At 55.5% G+C, this 21,602-nt stretch overlaps 1 protein-coding gene across 4 annotated transcripts in view; it reads left to right on the top strand.

The window, feature by feature from the left end:
- The first annotated feature begins 1,126 nt into the window (after window positions 1-1,126).
- The window catches only part of BCL7A (BAF chromatin remodeling complex subunit BCL7A), a 38,233-nt gene continuing 17,757 nt past the window's right edge, over window positions 1,127-21,602 (top strand). For 2 of the 4 annotated variants that reach the window (XM_021673390.2, XM_021673389.2), the window contains exons 1-4: window positions 1,127-1,430; window positions 10,446-10,527; window positions 14,932-15,028; window positions 21,052-21,219. In XM_021673390.2, coding sequence (XP_021529065.2) covers window positions 1,339-1,430; window positions 10,446-10,527; window positions 14,932-15,028; window positions 21,052-21,219 — 439 coding nt within the window. In that variant the 5' untranslated portion in view covers window positions 1,127-1,338. Of the gene's footprint in view, window positions 1,431-4,221; window positions 4,666-8,883; window positions 9,715-10,445; window positions 10,528-14,931; window positions 15,029-21,051; window positions 21,220-21,602 lie in introns of those variants that run through there. The other 2 variants (XM_012476948.2, XM_012476947.2) reach the window with 2 other exon arrangements.

Here is a 21,602-nt window from a genome sequence, read left to right as displayed (position 1 = left end):
AATAAATGCCTAGGAAAAGGCCTGCAGTCTCTCCATTTCCTCAGTAGCGTTTTCCCCAAAGACCAAACCCTCAAGGGAAACTGGTCTAGAGTAGCGACAGCTTAAGGCTGCAACCTTAACATTCCCAGGACTCAGTTTCCCCAGCTGTGAAATGGCAGGCCCAGGGCATGACATTCGGGCCACTCTCAGTCTCCCACTTCATTTCCGGCGCGCGCGTTAGCTCTGGTCCAGCCAGTTCCGCTGTAGCTGAAGACCAAGATGCGGCACCCAGGTTACCCTGATCATCGCAGATTCCTCTCCGGGGCTCTGTTCTGAGGCCTCAAAAGTCCTCCTTGTAGATGGGACTAGTCCCTTGTACCCGCTAGGGTCGTTTGGGCAGCAGCAGCGCCTGGTCTCAGTCTGGTACTGAAGTCAGGAGTGTCTTAAGGGGAAATCGTGGTCCTCTGGTGAACCCCAGCGAAGACCCTGTCGCTTTATTTCTGAGGTGGCGGGGGCAGGAGGAAGAATCCCTGTTACGATGCTGATCATCATCGAGCTTTTCCTGAGCAGAAAATTCTTTAGGACGCATGGTCGAGAGTCTCTCGTGGTCTGCCTGGCCCCAGGCACCTTCCTACGAACCCGGTGTTCCAAAAGGACAAGGCCTGGGGCAGGCGACTTCCTAGCTCGCATTCGAACAGGGCCGCGGGCCAGCGGAGACGCGCGATGCCCAACTCTTTCCAAGAGCACCTCGCGTCCCGAACCGGCGCCCTCAACTCGGAGAAGTCAAGAGCCCCGCAAGAAACTTGACCGCACCCGCCGCCGCGCTCCGGGGGCCGGGCTGGGGCGGCTGGGCCGGCTCCCCGGGAAACGCGCCCCCGCGCCCCGCAGACCGGCGGCCTCCCAGGGACCCCTCAGCACCTGCGGCCTCCGAGGAAGGGTCCGCGCGCACGTCTGCAAGTCCGCCCCCGCTGCGCGCCCGGAGCCGGGGGTCGCCGCGCGCCCCTCGCCGCCTCCCTAGGACAGCGTCCCCCCTGGGGGCGCTGGAGGCCGGGGGGCGCTGCCCGGTGGCCGCGGCTCCCGGAGGCCGCACTGCCGGCGGCGGCGGCGCGGCTCCCCCTGCTCGGTGCAGCTGCCGCCCGGCGCTTGCGCACTGGGCCGGGCGCGCGGCGGCCCCGGGCTTTGTGTGTGTGTGTGTGTGTGTGTATGTGTGTGTGTATGTGTGTGTGAGTGTGTGCGTGTGAGAGTGCGAGTGTCTGTGCGCCAGTGAGTGAGCGGCGGGCGGGCGCGAGTGTGGCCGCCGCGGAGCGCGAGCAGGACCCGGCGGGCGCGCTCCCCAGCCTCCGTCTCCCCGCCGGAACCATGTCGGGCAGGTCGGTTCGAGCCGAGACCAGGAGCCGGGCCAAAGATGATATCAAGAGGGTCATGGCGGCGATCGAGAAAGTGCGCAAATGGTAAGCGGAGGCGCCTGCCGCCCGCCGCCTCCCCGGCCGCCCCAAGCCCGAGCGCGGCTCCAGAAAGCCGCGGGGCGCAGCGCCCCAGCCGCCTGCCCCGGCCCGGCCCCGCCGCGGGCCCCGGGACTTGGCGAGGGCGCGCGGGCGGGCGGGCGGTGCGCGAGCCGGGTCACCTGCGCCAGGCGGGGGCCGCGGCCGCTGCCCAGGTGCGCTCGCTCCTGTCGCCCACCTGGCGCGGCGGCGGCGGCGGCCCGGAGGCGGCGGGCGCTGGGGCCGGGCGGTTGGAGCGGCGGGCGGCCCCCGCCGCGGCGCTTGGCTCCCGGGAGGGGGGCTCGGGGCCGGCCCCAGAAGCCATTTCGTTTTGTGCAAGTCACATGAAAGCGGCTTCCCGCGCGCCGGGGCCGCGATGCCGGCGGCGGCGGGGAGAGCGCGAGCTCCATTGTGCAGGCTCCGAGCGGGCCGCCGCCGCCGCCGTCTCCTCCCCGCGCGCCCTGGCCCGCGCCCCGCCGCCCTCCGCCGGCCCCGGCCCGCCCGGCCGCCCGCTCCCGCCTCCCGGGCCCGGCGCCCTCGAGTCTGCGGAGTTTGCAGAGCGCGAGCCGTTTAAATTTAGCGCTTTGGGCTGCCTGGAGCGAGGGCTCTCGGCGACCAGGAAAGATGGGGGCGAGCGCCGGGAGCCAGCGGCCAGGGGCGCGGGGTGCCCACATCCCACCCCGCTCTGCGCGGCGCCCCGGGCGGGGGGCTCGGGCCAGCAGATGTTTTTGGCCAGAAGCCGTTGGTCCTGGGCCGCGGCTGCCTTTCCACACCGGGAGCTCGTGTTTGTTTTGCGGAGGGAGCCGTTGTTTTTGTTCCCTGCACGGGAGAGAGGAGGACTCGGCGGCGGCCGCGCGTGGTTTTCGGTCTCCGGTTAGCGTCCGCCCGGCGTGGCCGGGTCGTCATTTAGGGGATCGAACCTCCGCGACCTCGTCGGGGTCTGCTCGGAATCGGCCCCTGGGCCAGGCCCGAGGCGCGAGCAGATCGCCAGGTTGGGTCAGACTTGTTGAAAACTCCCCGCTCCCTGATTTCAACTTTATTATGTTTTTCCCACGCCTTCACCGGGGTCCCGGAGGGAGAGGAGCCGCTGCGATGCTGGCCCCGAGTGTCAGCGCCCGCGGGCTCGTCCCGACCCTTTATTTCGAGCCTGGAAGCGGGGCAGGCCCCGTGGCAAGGGATGTTTACGTTTAGGGGTGTCGTTTCTCAAGTAGTGCCACGGTCTCTAAAAGCCACTGGGGGCGAGCCTCCGGTGTGGCGGTGTCACAAGTTAGCTGTCCTTTCTGAGTCAAACCCAACAAAAAAGGCAAGAGGAAAATCAATAAAGTCCACGTGCTCCGGGGCCTCCTATGGAAAGGGCTGGCTGCGATGGCCGGATGCCCGGCCGTGGGCTGGGTTTGGCTCCAGTGGGACAAAGAATTTTCAGAACCGAGAGAAGGGGAGGCTTTCCAAAGTTGAGATCTAAGTCGTCGGTGTCTCGGGAGCTCCCCTGGTGCGCAGGGCGCCGGGTGCCCGACTGGAGCCATTTAAAAATGGCAGAAACAGCTGCAGGCCAACGCACACATGCTGGAAAACAACCCGCAGCCCCCTCCACTGTGGGATTCCCCGTGAGAACCCTGGAGTGGCTCCCCTCCTCGCCTCAGCTCCTGTGCAAAGAAAGAACTGGTGTGCCTGTGCCTGGGTCCCTTCTGTCGCCGGCCTGGAGGTTGGGAAGCAGCCGGCAAGCCGCCTTTCTCTGCTCGGGGAGGCGTGGTGGGGCCTCCTGCCCCAGGTTCCCGGCAGGGCAGAGGCTCCTGCACCCTGACAGCTGCTCCCGCAGGGCGGCCAGCTGCTCTGCAGGGAGGGCAGATGGAGAGATGGGGCTTTCCACCCCGCGGGCCCCAGGGCGGCCAGCCTGGAGGCCTTCCAGCCCACTGAGCCCACGGGGACCAGGCCTGTAGTTGGGGCTGAGGGAGGGGGGCTGTGCCTCTGCGCCTCCCTGAGTTTGGGGAAACAACACATCGTGTCCTCTGAAGACCTCAGGCTTTGGGATCTCGAGGTCGGGCTTCCAGTTCACTTCCTTGCCGTGACCTTGGGCGTATCATTGTCACTTCTCTAACCATGGTGACCAGGGGCTCTGTGCGTGGCCTCCGGGTCGCCTCGGGTTGTTGAGGACCAGTGAGGTCACGCCTCCAAAAGCAGCGAGCCACGGGCGCAGGAGGAGCATTTATTCAGGGTTGTCCCTATTGTAAGGTGGACTTTGTAGAAACTTGGCTTTCTGATTTTTTTTTGGCCCCTTCTAAGTGAAAGCCTTGGACTTACTGCCCTGGTTTCTCCGGCCCCTGAGAAGCCATAGCCCACCTTCTCCGTGCCTTTGGATTGGGTCTTCGACTCAGCCCACGAAACTTTGGGTTATTAATTGTGTGGCCACCAAGCATGCATTTCACAACTGGCGGGGAGGTGGGGTTGCCAGGTTTAAGCAGAAAAAATACAGCACACCCAGTTACATTCAAATTTCAGATAAACAATGAAATAATGTTGTTGTTGTTGTTGTTTTTTGAGACGGAGTTTCGCTCTTGTTACCCAGGCTGGAGTGCAATGGCGCGATCTCGGCTCACCGCAACCTCCGCCTCCTGGGTTCAGGCAATTCTCCTGCCTCAGCCTCCTGAGTAGCTGGGATTACAGGCAAGCGCCACCATGCCCAGCTAATTTTTTGTATTTTTGGTAGAGACGGGGTTTCACCATGTTGACCAGATCGAGACCTCTTGACCTTGTGATCCACCCGCCTCGGCATAATGTTTTTTTTTGTTTTTTTTTTTGAGATGGAGTTTCGCTCTTGTTACCCAGGCTGGAGTGCAAGGCATAATGTTTTAAAAATAAATGTTTTTGCGTATAAGTATGTCTCATGCCATATTTGGAACATACTTATACTACAAAATTATCTGTTTATCTGAAATGGAAATTTAACAAGGAATCCTGTATTGTTTTACCCAGAGGGGAGCTGAGGTGTCTGGCAGACCATTTGGCCCGTGAGCCTTGGGTGGGTTTCTCCTCAGCCCTAGTGACCCCTAAAATTATCCCCCCACACACACCATCCCCTGACGCTTCCCTGACCCCCAGAAAAAGCTGTGGCCTTCCTCTCATTTCTCTTCTTTCTGTCTGGTGTTTCAGCAAGACAGGCTGGTGCAGTGTGAAGTGAGCAGAAGATGGCAGAAGGAAAAACAAAATGGTGGGCCTCTTTTGGGAAACTGGGCCAGGGTTCGGCGGCCCTGTGCTGAGGAGGAGAGAAGGGGCCCGGGAGATGGTGGGAGACGGAGGCTTGGGCTGCAGCATAGGCTTGGAGGCCCAGTGTGGTGGCTCACGCCTGTAATCCCAGCACTCTGGGAGGCTGAGATGGGAGGATGGCTTCAGCCCAGGAGTTCGAGACCAGCCTGGGCAACATAGTGAGACTCTATCTCTTTTTTATTTTTATTTTTCATTTTTTTGAGATGGAGTTTCCCTCTTGTCGCCCAGGCTGGAGGGCAATGGTGTGATCTCGGTTCACCACAACCTCTGCCTCCTGGGTTCAAGCGATTTTCTTACCTCAGCCTCCTGAGTAGCTGGGATTACAGGCTCCACTTTTAGTAGAGATGGGGTTTCTCCATGTTGGTCAGGCTGGTCTTGAACTCAGGTGATTTATGCCTCGGCCTCCCAAAGTGCTGGGATTACAGGCGTGAGCCACCGCGGTCTTAATTTAAAAAAAAGAAAAAGAAAAAGAAAATTAGGCCAGGCGTGGTGGCTCACACTTGTAATCCCAGCACTTTTGGATGCTGAGGTGGGCGGATCACCTGAGGTCAGGAGTTCGAGATCAGCCTGGCCAACATGGTGAAACCCTGCCTCTACTAAAAATACAAAAAATTAGCCAGGTATGGTGGTGCACACCTGTAGTCCCAGCTACTCGGGAGACTGAGACAGGAGAATCACTTGATCCTGGGAGGCAGAGGTTGCAGTGAGCCAAGATCACACCACTGCACTCCATCCTGGGTGACAGAGAGAGACTCCATCTCAATTAAAAAAAAAAAAAAAATTAGACAGGGATGGTGGCCCTTACCTGTAATCCCAACTACTTGGGAGATTAAGTCCAGAGGGTCACTTGAGCCCAGGAGGTCGAGGCTGCAGTAAGCTACGATCGTGCCACTGCATTCCAGCCTGGGTGACAGAGTGAGACCTTGTCTCTAAAAACAAAACAAGGCCGGGCGCGGTGGCTCATGCCTGTAATCCCAGCACTTTGGGAGGCCAAGGTGGGCAGATCACCTGCGGTCAGGAGTTCGAGACCAGCCTGGCCAACATGATGAAACCCCGTCTCTACTAAAAATATAAAACTTAGCCAGGCGTGGTGGTGGGTGCCTGTAATAACAGCTATTCAGGAGGCTGAGGCAGGAGAATCGCTTGAATCCGGGAGGTGGAGGTTGCTGTGAGCCGAGATCACGCCATTGCACTCCAGCCTGGGTGACAAGAGCGAGACTTCGTCTCAAAACGAAAACAAAGAAGACTTATGCCCGGACCCCTCAGTGCCTGGTCCAAGGGTTCCCTCAGCGACTTGCTGTAAGGACTGAGAAGGGTCTGTACCCAGAAGACCTCCCGTCTGTCCCAGGAGAGGTGGAGGTTGGGCCTGACGCCTCCCTCACCTCAGCTCCTCTGGGAGTTTCATCATGAAGACCTTCCTACTGGGCACATGACAGGTCAGGCGGACCTGGGCCTAGCTGGGGTGAGGCCAGCCATGGGTCAGGCTCCCGAGGAGGCAGGGACTAGCCCTGAGGAGTGAGTGCAGGGAGAGGGGATGAGAGCTTTCCTGGAGGGAGTCAGCAGGGTCCCCTTGGGCAGCGGGTTGCCCTGAGACGGTCTTGTTGGCTGGCCCTTGGACCTGAACCCAGGAGAACATTGGAAATTGGCCTTAGCCTGGAGAATCTGAGATGGGTACTTGTCGTTTATATAGGAGTCCGTGCCGGGGAGGAGCATTTGAGGCTGTGTTCCTATTGCTGGGACCTCAGTTTGGCCTTTCTTTCCAGGAGCCCAGGTGTGACGGGAAGAGAGAGGTGCTGAAGTCAGGGTGCTGTTACGGTGCTGCCAGGACAGGAGGCGCGGGACACCCCAGGGCCAGCTTTGCAGCAAGTTGGGCTTGGCCTGGGGGTTGTGGTGATTTCTGGACCTGGTGCCTACAGGTGTCAAGAGAGAGGGCATCCGAGGGGGCCAGAGCCCATCTGGGCAAGCTGCTGCTCCCCGGGGCATGTGGGCCCAGGTCGTGTTTTCAAGAGTAACCAGAAGTCTGGATTTTTATGGGAAGCTGGTTTGTTTTGTTTTGCTTGTTTAAGTTTGGCAGCAAATTCAAAATTGTTAAAGTACCGTGCAGGCCAAACAAAACACGCCTGCTGACCAGTTGTTTGCCCCCCTAAATATAAAGCGGGGCCCAGGCGGTGGCTCACACCTGCAATCCCAGCATTTTGGGAGGCCGAGGCGGGAAGATCACTTGAGCCCAGGAGGTCGAGGCTGCAATGAGTGATCGCACCACCGCATTCCAGCGTGGGCAGCAGAGTGAGACCCTATCTCAAAAAAATAAAAATAGGCTGGGCACAGTGGCTCAAGCCTGTAATCCCAGCACTTTGGGAGGCCAAGGCGGGCAGATCACCTGAGGTCAGGAGTTTGACGTCAGTCTGGCCAACATGGTGAACCCCCATCTCTATTAAAAATACAAAAAATTAGCAGGGCGTGGTGGCGGGTGTCTGTAATCCCAGCTACTCTGGAGGCTGAGGCAGAATAATCTCTTGAACCTGGGAGGTGGAGGTTGCAGTAAGCTGAGATTGTGCCACTGCACTCCATCCTGGGCCACAGAGCAAGATTCTGTCTCAAAAAAATTGAAAAATTAAAAAAAAATAAGTGATGAGTATAGCTTAATACCCTCATTGGGGGAGGGGAGCAATGCCCTTTTTTGGGGAGGGCTATGTTCTGTGGTGATGGTCTTGGGAGGCAGTTGTGAGAAACCTCAGCTGCTCCGCTGAACCCGTGTGCCCAGCTGATGTGTCTAATGGCTGTGAAATCCCATGTCCTCCCGGGCAGTCACTCGATGCCTTAAACCTGAGCTCCACAGTCCCTCCTGGGTGGCTGCTTGGCTGAGCGTGGGTCCAGCCCAGAGATAGAGTTCTTAATGTTCTTGCCTCTGTCCCAAAGCCCCCTCAATGTCCATGCCTAGAAATACGATAACGGAAACTTGGTGAAGAGGTCGCCAGTCGGGGCAAAGAGAGGCACAAAAGCCTGGCTGCATTCAGCTCATAGCCTGCAGTGGCCTCAGGCCTCTCTGGGAAGCAGCTGCAAACTTGCATCTTGGCACATTTGCGGCTCCAAAGCCCAGATCTCCGGCACACTTTCTGCCCTGAAAGGTGTCCTGTGTGTTACAAGTCAATTACTTTTTTTTCCCCCCAAATACAATCAAACCTTGAATGGGCTGATTTACTGGGAAGCTGGTCCAGGGCTCATGAGTAAGGAATGGCTTTGGCCAGTCTGCATGGGGTCCTGGCAATTTGTCATTCTTTCTCCAGCTTCTGCTACGCCAGCGCTCCTTAGAATGGATTCTTGGTTTTCATGGGCAACAGAATAGCAGGAGGTGGTGTCGGGTCCGAGCCTGAGTCTAATTCTTTTCTGCCGCTTCCTGTCTGTGAGACCCCAAGTTAGTGGTGTAACCTCTCTGGGCATCCTGTTTCTGTATCTGTAAAAAGGGTGGCAGTCATCCCCCTCTCATAGCCTGTTGGGAATCCCGGGGCAGAGGCTGTATCAGTAAAGTGCTTGGCGTGGAGCCTGGCACGTCATAGGACACACAATGGCTGTTGTGTTGGTCGCTCTAACAACCCGGCTTCTTCCCGGGAATACCCTGTCCCTTCTGGACCCCTTCTGATCTCTCAGAATGGAGGAGGGGAAAGGCGGGCATTGTGGTTTGTCTGCTCTGCCCACAGGAGGCAGGAGACTGGCTGGTGGACTTAGATACCCATTTTTCCTACATCTTTTCTGGGTGAAAAGGTGCAGGGATCGGGGCAGAGAGGCTGCGCTCAACAGCTGTGCTGGGGAAAGGGTCTGAGTGCTGGCTCTGGGAGATGAGTTTACCTTCACTGCCCTGTGCCTCAGTTTCTTTATCTGTCAAATGGGGCAGTTGCCATTTCCTTTTTTTTTTTTTTTTTTGAAACAGAGTTTCACGCTTGTTGCCCAGGCTGTAGTGCAATGGCATGATCTCGGCTCACCGCGACCTCCACCTCCCGGGTTGAAATGATTCTCCTGCCTCAGCCTCCTGAGTATCTGGGATTACAGGCACGTGCCACCATGCCTGGCTAATTTTTTGTATTTTTTTTAGTAGAGATGAGGTTTCACCGTGTTAGGATGGTTTTGATCTCCCGACCTCAGGTGATACACCCGCCTCGGCCTCCCAAAGTGCTGGGATTACAGTTGTGAGCCACCGCACCCGGCTGGAAGTTGCCATTTCCTGCCAGGAGAGCCGGCACAGCACTTGGCACATAGAAGGAACTAGGGACAGCCATTGGTATAATAAGAAAAGCCGGCCGTAGTGTCCTCTGGCAGGGAGCGTGTGGGACCTGAACAGGCAGGGTTTTTGGGGGTGAGGTGTCTGTGGTTTTGGCTGTCTGACTTTGAGTGTGCTCTGGCATCTTGTAACCCCTGTGGTGATGGGGTGGGAGTCCTGTAACCTCTCACACCAGCATGTGAGGGCCATGTGCACAACAAAGGGGTGACCCAAGGCTGAGTTTGGGCAGAGAGGCGAAAAAAAGGTGCCAGTCAGCTCATGGACAGAGGCGCTCCTGCTGCACAGAATTATTGGTTCTGGGGAACTTTGTCACCAAAATTGCTGAGGACTCAGGCAGCTATGTTGCCTGTGCCAGGAGTGCGCCTGGCCTGACAGCCCCTGTGGGGCCATCAAATCCAACAGCCTCCTTGCTGAGCCATCAGTGGCTCCTTGGTGGCCTCACACGTCTCCTGAGATGGCAGAGCCGCGAGTTTGGAGCCTGGGTTCCAACCCCAGCCCGGCTTCTGAGCGGCTCTTCGGAGCTTCAGCCCCCTCAGGGGTGTGGCCGCTGGGCCTTTGGGGCTGTAAGGGACAAGTGCAGGGGGTCAAGGACAGGAGGTGGCTGGTTGTAGCAATAATTGGAAGATGACGGTGGCTCGGAGCGGAGTGGCGGTGGTGGAGAAGAGGGTGGTCATTGTTACCTTGAATGAAAACCAGTCCCGTTTCCTTCTGTGGCTTGTAAGTTTCTCAGTCTCATCCACAAACCTGCCTCTCACAGTGGGGTCTGGGCTCAGTCCTTCAGGCGTTTGTAATGCAGCTAGGCAACCTTGCAGACAGGGTCACTAGGAGCCCTGATCCAGGAGTGCGGGTCCCCTCCCGCCCGGCTGCCACCCACAGATTCAGGCCATGCACGCTCCTTTCGGGCCGAGGTCACCGCTCCCTGGCTCTCCTTGGCCACATCGAAGGGCATTCCTCCGGCAGAGTGTGGGCGGCCCTGGCCTGCCTGCTCCTGCCTCCACTGACCTCAGACACATCGCCAGGAGGGCAGGAGGAGCCCCGGGGTGTCCTTGGTGACAACTCCACCCCCCACGAGAGGAATTGGCCCACTGGCCTGAAGCCCTCTCTGCTGCCCAGAAGGGAGAGAGTGGCTCAGTCCACTGGCTGGGTGGCATCAGCAGTGACGCAGGAGGAACCTGGGCCTGACTCCCGCCACCCGTAGGAGTCCTTGTAATGGCAGCCCCACCCTCACCCTTTCTGGCAACAGCCTGAAGAGGGCAACCACCCTACGTGGGGTCACGGGTGGAGAAGCCTGGCTTAGTTGGTGATGTGGCCTGCCCAGGAGCTCGAGCTAGTGAGGGTGGAGCTGGGATTCAAGCCCTCATCTGTGTGAGCTAGAGCCTGCTCTCAGCCCCAGGGGAGTGTGGCCTGTGTCCCCCAGCGATGAACAGGCTCTTCCTCATCCTCCTCAGGGAGAAGAAATGGGTGACCGTTGGTGACACGTCTCTACGAATCTACAAATGGGTCCCTGTGACGGAGCCCAAGGTTGATGACGTGAGTATGGGGGGCTGGTCCCCTGGGGTGGGCCATCCATCTGTGCTCTCTCCACCACAGGGAGGGAGGTTGTCTGCTGCCACCTGTGCCGGGGCTCTGGGACCTGGGGAGGCTGCTGGACCTGCCCCCACCCCTCCTACTCCAGCCCCAGAGTCTGACCCTCAGAGTGGGGGGGCATCCGCAAGTTGTGTCTTCTTCTTCTTCTTCTTCTTCTTTTTTTTTTTTTTTTTTTGAGACAGAGCCTTGCTCTGCTGCCCAGGCTGGAGTGCAGTGACGTGATCTCGGCTCACTGCAATCTCTGTCTCCTAAGTTCAAGTGATTCTCCAGCCTCAGCCTCCCAAGTAGCTGGGATTACAGGCACATGTCACCATACCTGGCTAAATTTTTGTATTTTTAGTAGAGACGGGATTTCACCATGTTGGCCAGGCTGGTCTCGAACTCCTGACCTCAGGTGATCCACCTGCCTGGGCCTCCCAAAGCACTGGGGTTACAGGAGTGAGCCACCGCGCCCAGCCTGCAAATTGTGTCTTCTGGGCTGAGCGCCCTCCCCAGGTATTGCACTGTGGTTCAGGGCAGGTGTGGCGGCACCCACGGATAGGCAGTTTCTCCCCACCTTGTTGTTCTGTTCCTGAGCCTGTAACCATCTGCCAGGCCCTAGGTTGATGCCTCACATGCAGCATCTCAGTATTTTTCCTACTCAGCCTGTGGAGTTGATCTTTTGAACTCTTCTCTGTACAAGTGAGGACACAGGCTCAGAGAGGTGAAGCTACTTCCCTAGAGTCACACAGCTAGCGTCAGAGCCGTGAGTGGAGCTCAGGCCTGTCTGACTCCAAAGTGCATGTTCTCTCTGCTCTTAGAGGAGCTGCCGGTGACTGCAGCTGCTGATGACAGGCGGCCCCTGGGTTAGGAAATCCTGGTGCGCGGATGCAGGGGTCTCTAGGGGGGCTCCTGGAGGGGTGGCGCCATCCCGACTTCCACCACTAGAGGGAGCTCGATGCGCTGTCCTAGTTCTTGGGGAGGGCTTGATGGCTGGCAGCTGCCCCAACTTTGCAGACAAGGCTCTCCAACCTCTTGGCTCCCAGGCCAGTTACCTCCAGAGACCCCTCATTTCCATCCCAAATCAAGAACAGTCTCCCCCAGAGGGCTTTCCCTGGGCCGTTCCCCCTGCCTGGACTGCCTTCCCTATTTCCTCAAACTCAGTCCTTCTACCTGGGAAGATGGCACAGACTAACCCACATGGCTGCCATCACTCCTGGCACTGATGTGAGGTCATGATTGGTAAGTTTTGGGTGGGGGAAGCAAGTAGGGGTCCAAGTTCCTCCAAAAAGACAGAGGCTGTTTCCCTCCCCCATCTTCAGTCTTGGGTCTCGGGGCAGGGCTGTGGCTCCATTCAGTCTTCGCCCTGATCACAAGCTCACCCTTGAACTTGGGCCTTTGTCGTCCCTTCTGGTTCCGGCCTGGGCTCCTGGAACCACCAGGGCTGCTTCCCGCAAAGGGACCGAGACTTGGTCTCTCTCCGCATCTCCCTGGGAAGAGCACTGCAGGCTCCTCGAAGGCAGCTCCTGGCTCCGGCCCATGTCTGCGCCTTTGCCGGCCATTAGGTGTAGAAACGCTGGTTGCATTTGAGAAGATGTGGTCCCTGCTCTCAAGGAATTTCTAATCTCGTTGGGGGAAGATAATTATAGAATAGCATGAAACAGATATCAGGGAAGTGCCAAATGGAATATGATCAAGGAGAAAACGTAAGCTCTGGGCCATCGGAAAGACGGGGCAGCTCTAGGCTTCAAAGGACTGTTGGATTTGGAGTCGGACAGCTCAGCCCTAATTAACCTGCGGTGTTGGGCGGTTGACCCCACCTTGCTGGGCCTTAGTCCGCTCTTTTGAGGAATGGAGCAGTGACATCCAACTCGCGGTTTCTGCAACAGAGCAAAAGCAGTATATCACCACGGAGAATACTTAGCACCGAGCCGGCTGTGCAGTCGGTGCCGAGAAATGCAAATTCCCTCTTCATCTGTGAGCCGTGACATGCCATGTGCCACTCCCCCACTCTTTCCCTCTAGGGCGATGGGTCTGGGCCTGGCTGAGCACCTTGAGAAGATGCAGATTCCCGGGCCCCACACCAAGCAGCTGAGTCTCTGAAGGTTGGGGCTGGGATTCTGCCTTGTAAAGGGATAGCTGTTTATCGTTTTTAACAGCCAGTATCTACATGGTTATATCCATTTTTTACTTTGGAACTCTTGAAAATTTCATCCTTTTAAATAGGTAAAACATGTTACAAAATTCAAATTCTAAACAGTTCTTTAATTAAGACAATTTGCATATCATAGATGTTACTTTTTTTTTTTTTTTGAGATGGAGTCTTGCTCTGTCATCCAGGCTGGAGTGCAGTGGTGCGATCTCGGCTCACTGCAACCTCCACCTCCTGGGTTCAAGCGTTTCTCCTGCCTCAGCCTCCTGAGTAACTGGGACTACAGGCACGCGCTACCACGCCCAGCTAGTTTTTTGTATTTTAATAGAGACAGGGTTTCACTATGAGCCACCATGCCCGGCTAAGAAGTCACTTTTTTTTTTTTTTTTTTTTAAAGAGACAGGGTCTCTGTTGCCCAGTCTGGAGTGCAGTGGCAGGACCATAGCTCACTGCAGCCTGGACCTCCTGGGCTCAAGCAATCCTCCCATCTGTGCCCTCTGAGTAGCTGAGACTGCAGGCATGCACACCCGGCTGGCTTGCTTGCTTATTTATTTATTTAAATAGAGACAAGGTCTGGCTATGTTGCTTAGGCTGGTCTCAAACTCCTGGCCTCAATCCATCCTCCTGCCTCAGCCTCCCTAAGTGCTGGAATTACAGGCATGAGCCACTGCGCCTGGCCAGAAGTCACTCTTTTAAAGTATTCAGTTGAGTTAGTATATTCAGAGTCGTGCAACTGTAACCACTGTAATTCCAGAACATTTTCCTCACCCCACAGAAGGAGCTCACACCCATTAGCAGTTAGTCCCCACCCACCTCGCCTGCCCCTGCTAACCACCAGTCCACCTTCTTCTGTCTGTCTGGATCGGTTTATCTCCAGATGTTACTCTTTCACTGCCTGTCTTTTATAAATCTGCCTCATCCCTGCATGCACCCCCATCCCCACCCCAGTTCTCGTCCCTGGAGGCAACCGGTATTGCTAGGTTTTGTTTATCCTTCTAGAGGGAGCCTTCGCTCGCAGACATGCATGTAAATACACACACGCGCACACACACGTGCGCACACACACACACGCGGGAGCCAACACACACACGAACCCTTTGTTCACCACTGGTGGTGACGCTCACACACCCTGCGTTTTTCTTACATACATCTTGGCGATATTGACATATTTTAATCTGTGAGTATTTTCAGATCATATCATCCCGTGTGAGTCTGTGAGGAACCACCTTATTCCGTGTGATTGTTGCATCAGGTTTCATTGAAGGAATGTACCACGATGGAGTTAATGAGTCTCTTCCCATTGAGCCCAGGTTGTTTCTAACACAATTCTATTCCTTTCGTTAAAAAAAACAAAAACAAAAATGAATGGCCAGGTGCGGTGACTCACACCTGTGATCTCAGCACTTTGGGAGGCTGAGGTGGGCGGATCACGAGGTCGGGAGTCCAAGACCAGCCTGACCAACATGGTGAAACACTGTCTCTACTAAAAATATAAAAATTAGCCAGGCATGGTGGCGTGCAGCTGTAATTCCAGCTACTCGGGAGCTGAGGCAGGAGAACTGCTTGACCCCAGGAGGCGGAGGTTGCGGTGAGCCAAGGTCACACCACTGCACTCTAGCCAGGAGACAGAGCGAGACTCCATCTCAAAAAAAAAAAAGAAAAAAAAGGAATGGCACAAATAGCATCCCCATCCTCTCTCCTTCCTCCCAGGGTCTTCCCTCTTAACTACTCCTGTGCTTTTGTACTGGAGGTCGGGCAGTACACTTTGAGAAGGCTGCCCCAGGAGGCCTGCAGCTGGCAGAAATGAGTGACCCCTGGCTCACCTGGCATCACTTTGTGCCTTGTCCGGGCTGATGGTGGCCTCTTCCCCAGATACTCTCCCTAAAGAGGAGGCAGGTCCTGCCAGCCCTGGCATTTCCACCCTGCTGCTGACAGCCCCAGAAACAGGCAGGCTGATTTCCCAGGGTGCCAGAGCTGGGCCAACCTCAAACCCTCTCTGCTACGGGACCCTTTGATTCCAACGTGGGTGGGACCCAGAGCCCAGTCCCTAATGGGATGTGTTCAAATCCAGGCTCAGGAAAACCGTTCAGAGGCCTGGGGGTTCCAGGAGGCTTCGACAGAATAAAATATTCACACCACTCCCCAGGGGCTCTGAGCACGCGTGTGCACACACACGCAATCTGGTGACTTGGTTTCTGCTCCATTTTTCTCTGCAGAAAAACAAGAATAAGAAAAAAGGCAAGGACGAGAAGTGTGGCTCAGAGGTGACCACTCCGGAGAACAGTTCTTCCCCAGGGATGATGGACATGCACGGTGAGTGCCCATGGCCTGCCAGCCTCTCCTGCCCGGCCCGGGGCCCTGGCCAAGCACTGGGTCGTGTTTTTGTTTCTCCAGCAGGTTCGTTCACATTCCAGGCAAGGGGTAGGAGGGCTGGGCAGGGCCCGGAGGCCTCTGTGCCAAAGAGAAGACTCAGCGGAGGAGAGGACGTTTCTTTTCCAAGCGCACCAGGCCAGGAGACAGACACTAAGCCAGAGACATAGAAATTAGACCGTCTCCTCACCCGGGGACGGGACCCTCACGGGGATGTTTCTCTCAGCCTCGTTACCCGGGAAGGTTGTTCGGAGTCTGTTTCTTCCCCGCTCATGTAAATTAGATAAATGCCTGTGTTTCCCGTTTTGCTTTGGCTGCTGAGAATCTCCAAACTGGATTTGTTTCTTTTTGTTTGTTTGTTTTGCTTTTTGTTCTTTTCGAGACACAGTCTCTCTTTGTTGCCCAGGCTGGAGTGCAGTGGCGTGATAGCGGCTCACTGTAAGCTCTGCCTCCCGGGTTCAAGCAATTCTTCTGCCTCAGCCTCCCAAGTAGCTGGAACTACAGGCGTGCGCCACCATCCCTGGCTAATTTTTGTATATTTTAGTTGAGACGGGTTCCGCTATGTTGGCAAGGCTGGTCTCGTACTCCTGGCCTCAAGTCATCCACCCGCCATGGCCTCCCAAAGGGCTGGGATTACAGGCATGAACCACCATGGCCAGCCTCCAAACTGGATTTCTGACTTCATGTTAATCCCACCAGGACCTTGGGAACTGCCCTTCCACATCCACAGCCTAACTTCCTTCGCTGTTTAATTTCAAATCTTGTAACTTAGCCACGTACAGGAAACACGGACCTGTAGTCCTGGCTACTCAGGAGGCTGAGGCTGGAGGATCGCTTGAACCGGGAGTTCAGAGCTGCGGTGTGCTATGATCCTACCTAAGAACAGCTGCTGCCCTACAGCCTGAGCGGTACCGTAACGTAGGTCCGCCCACCGAACCCAGGCTGGCGCTTCTGCCACTGTTTCCCGTTGCTGGTGTCTGTTTCTGTTTTGACCTTTTTATTTGAGAGGAAAGGTGCAAATGATACATGTAAGGCTCCGTGAAATGTTCCCAAACTGCACACACCCGTGTAACTACCCAGTCAAAACACAGAATGTTCCGAGCCAGTCCCCAGTGTCCCCCGAGGGTCCCTCCTGGTTGTCTCCATCCGTCAAAGGAAAACGCCCTCAGAGATTCAAACTTAAACGTCCTTTTTTTTTTTTTTTTGGGAGGCAGAGTCTGGTCTGACTCCTGTCTCCCGGGCTGGAGTGCAGTGGTGTGATCTCAGCTGACTGCAACCTCTGCCTTCTGAGTGCAAGCGATTCTTCTGCCTCGGCCTCCTGAACAGCTGGGACAACAGGCCTGTGCTACCACACCCGGCTGATTTTTTTGTACTTTGGTAGAGATGAGGTTTCACCATGTTGCCCAGGCTGGTCTCCCAACTCCTGAGCTCAGGCAATCCGCCCACCTCAGCCTCCCAAAGCACTAGGATTACAGGTGGGAGCCACCGCGCCCGTCCCCAAAGCTTCATAAAAATTGAGTCGGCTTCCCATGTTTGGAAATCAGGAAACCCGCATCGTGCCATCCCTTGAGAAATCAGATCTGACAGCCCCGTTGCCAGGTGCTCCCTCGAGTCAGGGGCTGCCTGAAGCCAGAGCCGCCTTCCCTTATGATGAGTGTGGCACCCCCAGGCCCACCTGGCTCAGCCACCACCTCTTTGTCACCTGGCTGGCCCGCTAGGACAAGAGCCTGCAACCCCTGCCTTTTTCTCTCTCTTGACCCTAATTTCAATGTCTTTGTACTTTTGACCATTGAAACCTTTGGTACAGCCAGGTGGTAGCAGATAAACAACTGAAGAAGGAGCTGGGAAGGAATATTGGTTTGCTGGAGTTTCTGATCTCCCCAGACCCAGTGCTGTCTTGTTCTGAGGAAGGAAGACCAGCAAACTTCCCCACGTGCCAAATCCACCTGTCTGGAAAACACAGTCACCAGTTCCAGTGGCAGGAGGGCTGGCAGGTGTCTGAACAGGCTTTAGAAAAGCCCAGTGGCAGTGGCTCATGCCTGTAATCCCAGCACTTTGGGAGGCTGAGTTAGGAGGATCCTTTGAGCCCTGGAGTTTGAGACCAACCTGGGCGACATGGGGAGATCTCATTTCTACAAAAAAAAAAAATAATACGTTTAAGTTAGCGGGGTGCGGTGATGCACACCTATAGTCACAGCTATTCTGAAGGCTGAGGTGGGAGGATCGCTTGAACCTGGGAGATGGAGGCTGCAGTGAACAGTAATTGCACCACTGCATTGCAGTCTGGGCAACAGAGCAAGACCCTATCTCTTAAAACAGAGATATATTGGCCGGGCGAGGTGGCTCACACCTGTAATCCCAGCATTTTGGGAGGTCGAGGCAGGTGGTGGATCACGAGGTCAAGAATTCAAGACCAGCCTGGCCAACGTGGTGAAACCCCGTTTCTACTAAAAATACAAAAATTAGCTGGGCGTGGTGGCGGGCACCTGTAATCCCAGCTACTCAGGAGGCTGAGGCAGGAGAATTGCTTGAACCTGGGAGGAGGGGGTTGCAGCGAGCCGAGATTGCACCACTGCACTCCAGCCTGGGCGAGAGAGCGAGGATGTGTCTCAGGAAAAAAAAAAAAAAAAAAAAAAATCCAGGTTTGTGGCCTGGATGAACTCTCCAGAAAAATCTGGAATGCTGAACAAACCAGGTCCCCAGCATGGGAGCCCTGTCCACTTTCTTATTTCCATTTCAGTGCATGTGCAGCCGAAACCAAGTCAGACAGCAGAGCGTGTGACTGGGAAGGTCAGGGAAAGGTGTGGGCCGGCCGAGTTTTCTGGAAGGCTTCAAGTGGGAGGATGTGTACAGCAGGAGATGAAGGGAGAGGGTGGTGCCCTGGGCCCTTTAGTCCACAAGACTCAGCTGGAGTTAGCCCAAGTATTGGGGTCACGCCCTTACCAGGCTACCAGCCTAGGCCCAGACGTTAAACATTAGTGCTTATTGTCATTAATTAACACAGCCTCAGGAGCCTGTGGGGCCAGCATCTTGCTCGAGTGTGGCCGTAGGAAGGTAGTTGAGATTTTCTTGGAGGAGAAATCGGGGAGCACACATCCTTTTTAAGTTCTAGAATTCACAAGAGGATGCTTTTGTATAACATGCACCCCAGAGTCCAGTTAAACTCAGGTCTAGGTTACCTGGGTGGGGCTGCCTGACTGCCTGGCCCTCCTCGGCAGGTTGAGGTAGAGGAGGGGCATGGGGCTGGGAGCTGGGCAGATGGGTCCGGCTAGTGGCTCTCCTGCTCCCAGCCTCGGTGTCCCCCTCTGGAAAGTGAAGGCAGTAACGGTGCCTCTCCAGTGGGTTGTTGGGAGGATTAAACGAGGTGACCACAAATGCTTTTGCCCAGTGCCTCGCACATGGCAGGCACTCGAGTCTGTTGGGGTGTCTCTGTCTCTTTCTCATTCTTACAAAAGTGATCGTCGCCCCAGGTGCAGCATGGCCCAGAAAGGCTGCTTCCTATTGCGTCAGCTTTGAAACCTCCACTTGGGTCTCTGCTGTTTGAAATGACTCTCCTGGGTCTGGCATAGTGGCTCAGGCCTGTGATCTCAGTGCTTTGGGAGGCCAAGACAGGAGGATCACTTGAGCCCAGGGGTCCAAGACCAGCCTGGCAACATAGTGAGACCCCATCTCTACAAAAAACGTAAAAATTAGCCAGAGACAGCGGCACATGCCTGTGGCCCCAGCTACTCAGGAGGCAGAGGCGGGAGGATGGCTTGAGCCTGAGAGTTCGAGACTGCACTGAGCTCTGATTGTGCTGCTATACTCCAGCGTGGAGACCCCGTCTCCAGAGCAAGACCCCGTCTCTAAAATAAAAAGTACATAAATGTCCGGGTGTGCTGGCTCATGCCTGTAATCTCAGCACTTTGGGAGGTCAGGGCAGGCAGATCACCTGATTCTGAGCTCAGGAATTCGAGAGCAAGCTGGTCAACATGGCGAAACCTTGTCCCTACCAAAAAATAATAAAATAAAAATTAACCGGGCATGGTGGTGTGTGCCTGTAATCCCAGCTACCTGGAAGGCTGAGGCATGAGAATTGCTTGAACCCAGGAGGCGGAGATTGTAGTGAGCCGAGATCATGCCGCTGCATTCCAGTCTGGGTGACAGTGAGATTCCATCTCAAAAAAATAGAGTGACTCTCTGTGCCTGAGAGCGGGGTACAGGACAAGGGTAGGTGCACCCCGGGCCCCAGCTCTGCCCCCAGCCCGACTGTGAATGTCATTGCCCAGTTACCCCTTCCCTTTCTTCTTTGTGTTATGAAGGGTTTTGTTGTCAAGAACAGTAGAGAGAGGAATACAATTCCCCTATATCTTCCACCCTGATTTTCATGAATACGATGCCATATTTGCCTCATCTATTTTTTCAGTGTGTCGAATGTTTTAATTAAAAGATAATTCACATATTAAAATACACTGCTAGTGGCTGGGCGCAGTAGCTCACACCTGTAATCCCAGTACTTTGGGAGGCCGAGGCAGGCAGATCACCTGAGGTCAAGAATTTGAGACCAGCCCGGAACGTGGTGAAACCCATCTCTACTAAAAATACAAAAATCAGCCAGGTGTGGTGGCAGGCGCCTGTGAATCTACTTGGGAGCCTGAGGCAGGAGAATTGCTTGAACCCGGGAGGCAGAGGTTGCAGTGAGCCCAGACTGCGCCATTGCACTCCAGTCTGGGTGACAGAGCAAGACTCTGTCTCAAAAAAAAGAAAGTAAAAGTTCAAGGCATCCTGGCAGTAGCATGTAGCTTGCATGGAAGCATTTTCTGGTAAATTTCCCTGCCTCATGACATTCAAGTCTGCACCTAGATCACAGCATACGTTGCTAAAAACATGACATTTCTGTACACCCACTGTCCCACGATCACTTCTAACAAAATCAACAACAGTTCCTTAATAGCTTTTAAAATCCAGACCATATTCAGATCCCCAGTTCCAAAGTGTTAAAGCTGGCACGTTTGAAACAGGATCCAAATAATTTCCATGCATCATATTTGGTTGAGCCTCTTAGCTTTCTTTATTCCACAACCATCTCCCCTCCTCTTTTTATTTTTTAATAAAAATGATACCGACTTTAAGGGAGGGGGCCACATGTCCCCTGGAATGTGCCACCCCGGCTGCCTCTCTCTCCCTTTTATTTCCTATCAAGTGGAACTCGGCTCCAGCCTGGATGCGTTCATTCAGAACGTCTTGGCGATCACGCCTCACGGACCATGCCGTGTCTTCCGTGTTGCTTCCCTGCCAGATACACAAGGCATCTGGTTTCTACACCCAGAATGAGGCCTCAAATGTACCCCCAAGGTTTTAAATATGTTAGACCACCATCTCCAGCTGGCTGCCTCCAGACACGGGGTACAGTTGGCTCAGTGCGGGGAAGGTCAGGCCAGCGCCAGAATTCTTTGCCCCCCTGGACACATGGGACAGCTGTGGTGCTTGGAGGGGGCGGGGGGCCGAAGAGGTCAGCTCAGGGGTCCCAGGAGGAGGAGTATCCAGACCCCTCCTGGATGGCCAGGCGAGGTGGCTCATGGCTATAGTTCTAGCACTTCTGGAGACCAAGGTGGGTGGATCACCTGAGATCAGAAGTTCGAGACCAGCCTGGCCAAAATGGTAAAACCCTGTCTCTATTAAAAATACAGAATTAGCCAGGTGTGTTGGTGAATGTCTGTAATCCCAGCTACTTGGGAGGCTGAAGCCAGAGAATCACTTGAACCCAGGAGGCAGAGGTTGTAGTGAGCCAAGATTGAGCCACTGCACTCCAGCCTGGGTGACAGAGCAAGATCCATCTCAAAAAAAAAAAGGATAACCAGATTCCTCCCCGGGAGAGCCGCCGTGGGGCTCTGGGCATTGAGGCACAGGGAGGCAGAGCCCCCCAACCTGCCTGTCCTTGGCAGCTGTGGGATTTCATCCTGTGGTTCTGTTCCCACCCCTGACAGACGATAACAGCAACCAGAGCTCCATCGCAGATGCCTCCCCCATCAAACAGGAGAACAGCAGCAACTCAAGCCCCGCTCCGGAGTCCAACTCAGCTGTGCCCAGCGATGGCACCGAGGCCAAGGCAGACGAGGCCCAAGCTGATGTGAAGGAGCACCCAGGAGCTGAAGGTACGTGGCCTCCGGGGGCAGGGCTCTGACGGCCTCCCTGTAACCGGCTTCAGGCAGTCTGTGGCTAGGTGTTCAAGGCCCTGCCATGTGCCAGCCCCAGCAAAGATACAATGAAGAGAGGCGACAGCTGGAGTACATGTCCTGTACCATGTAAAGATCATGTCTTGTGGGACAACTAAAAAAATCAGAAAGGGTCGGGCACAATGGCTCATGCCTGTAATCCTTGTACTTTGGGAGGCCGAGGCGGGTGGATCGCCTGAGCTCAGGAGTTTGAGACTAGCCTGGAGAATACAGTGAAAAATACAAAAAATTAGCCGGGCGTGGTGGCACGTGCCTGTAATCCCAGCTACTCGGGAAGCTGAGACAGGAGCATCGCTTGAACC

This window comes from Aotus nancymaae, unplaced genomic scaffold (assembly GCF_030222135.1).
Source record: "Aotus nancymaae isolate 86718 unplaced genomic scaffold, 86718_ANA_hifiasm-v0.15.2.pri h1tg000021l, whole genome shotgun sequence".
NCBI lineage: Eukaryota > Metazoa > Chordata > Mammalia > Primates > Aotidae > Aotus > Aotus nancymaae.
Note: the sequence above shows the minus strand (reverse complement) of the source record. Positions and strands in the feature narration are given on the sequence as shown.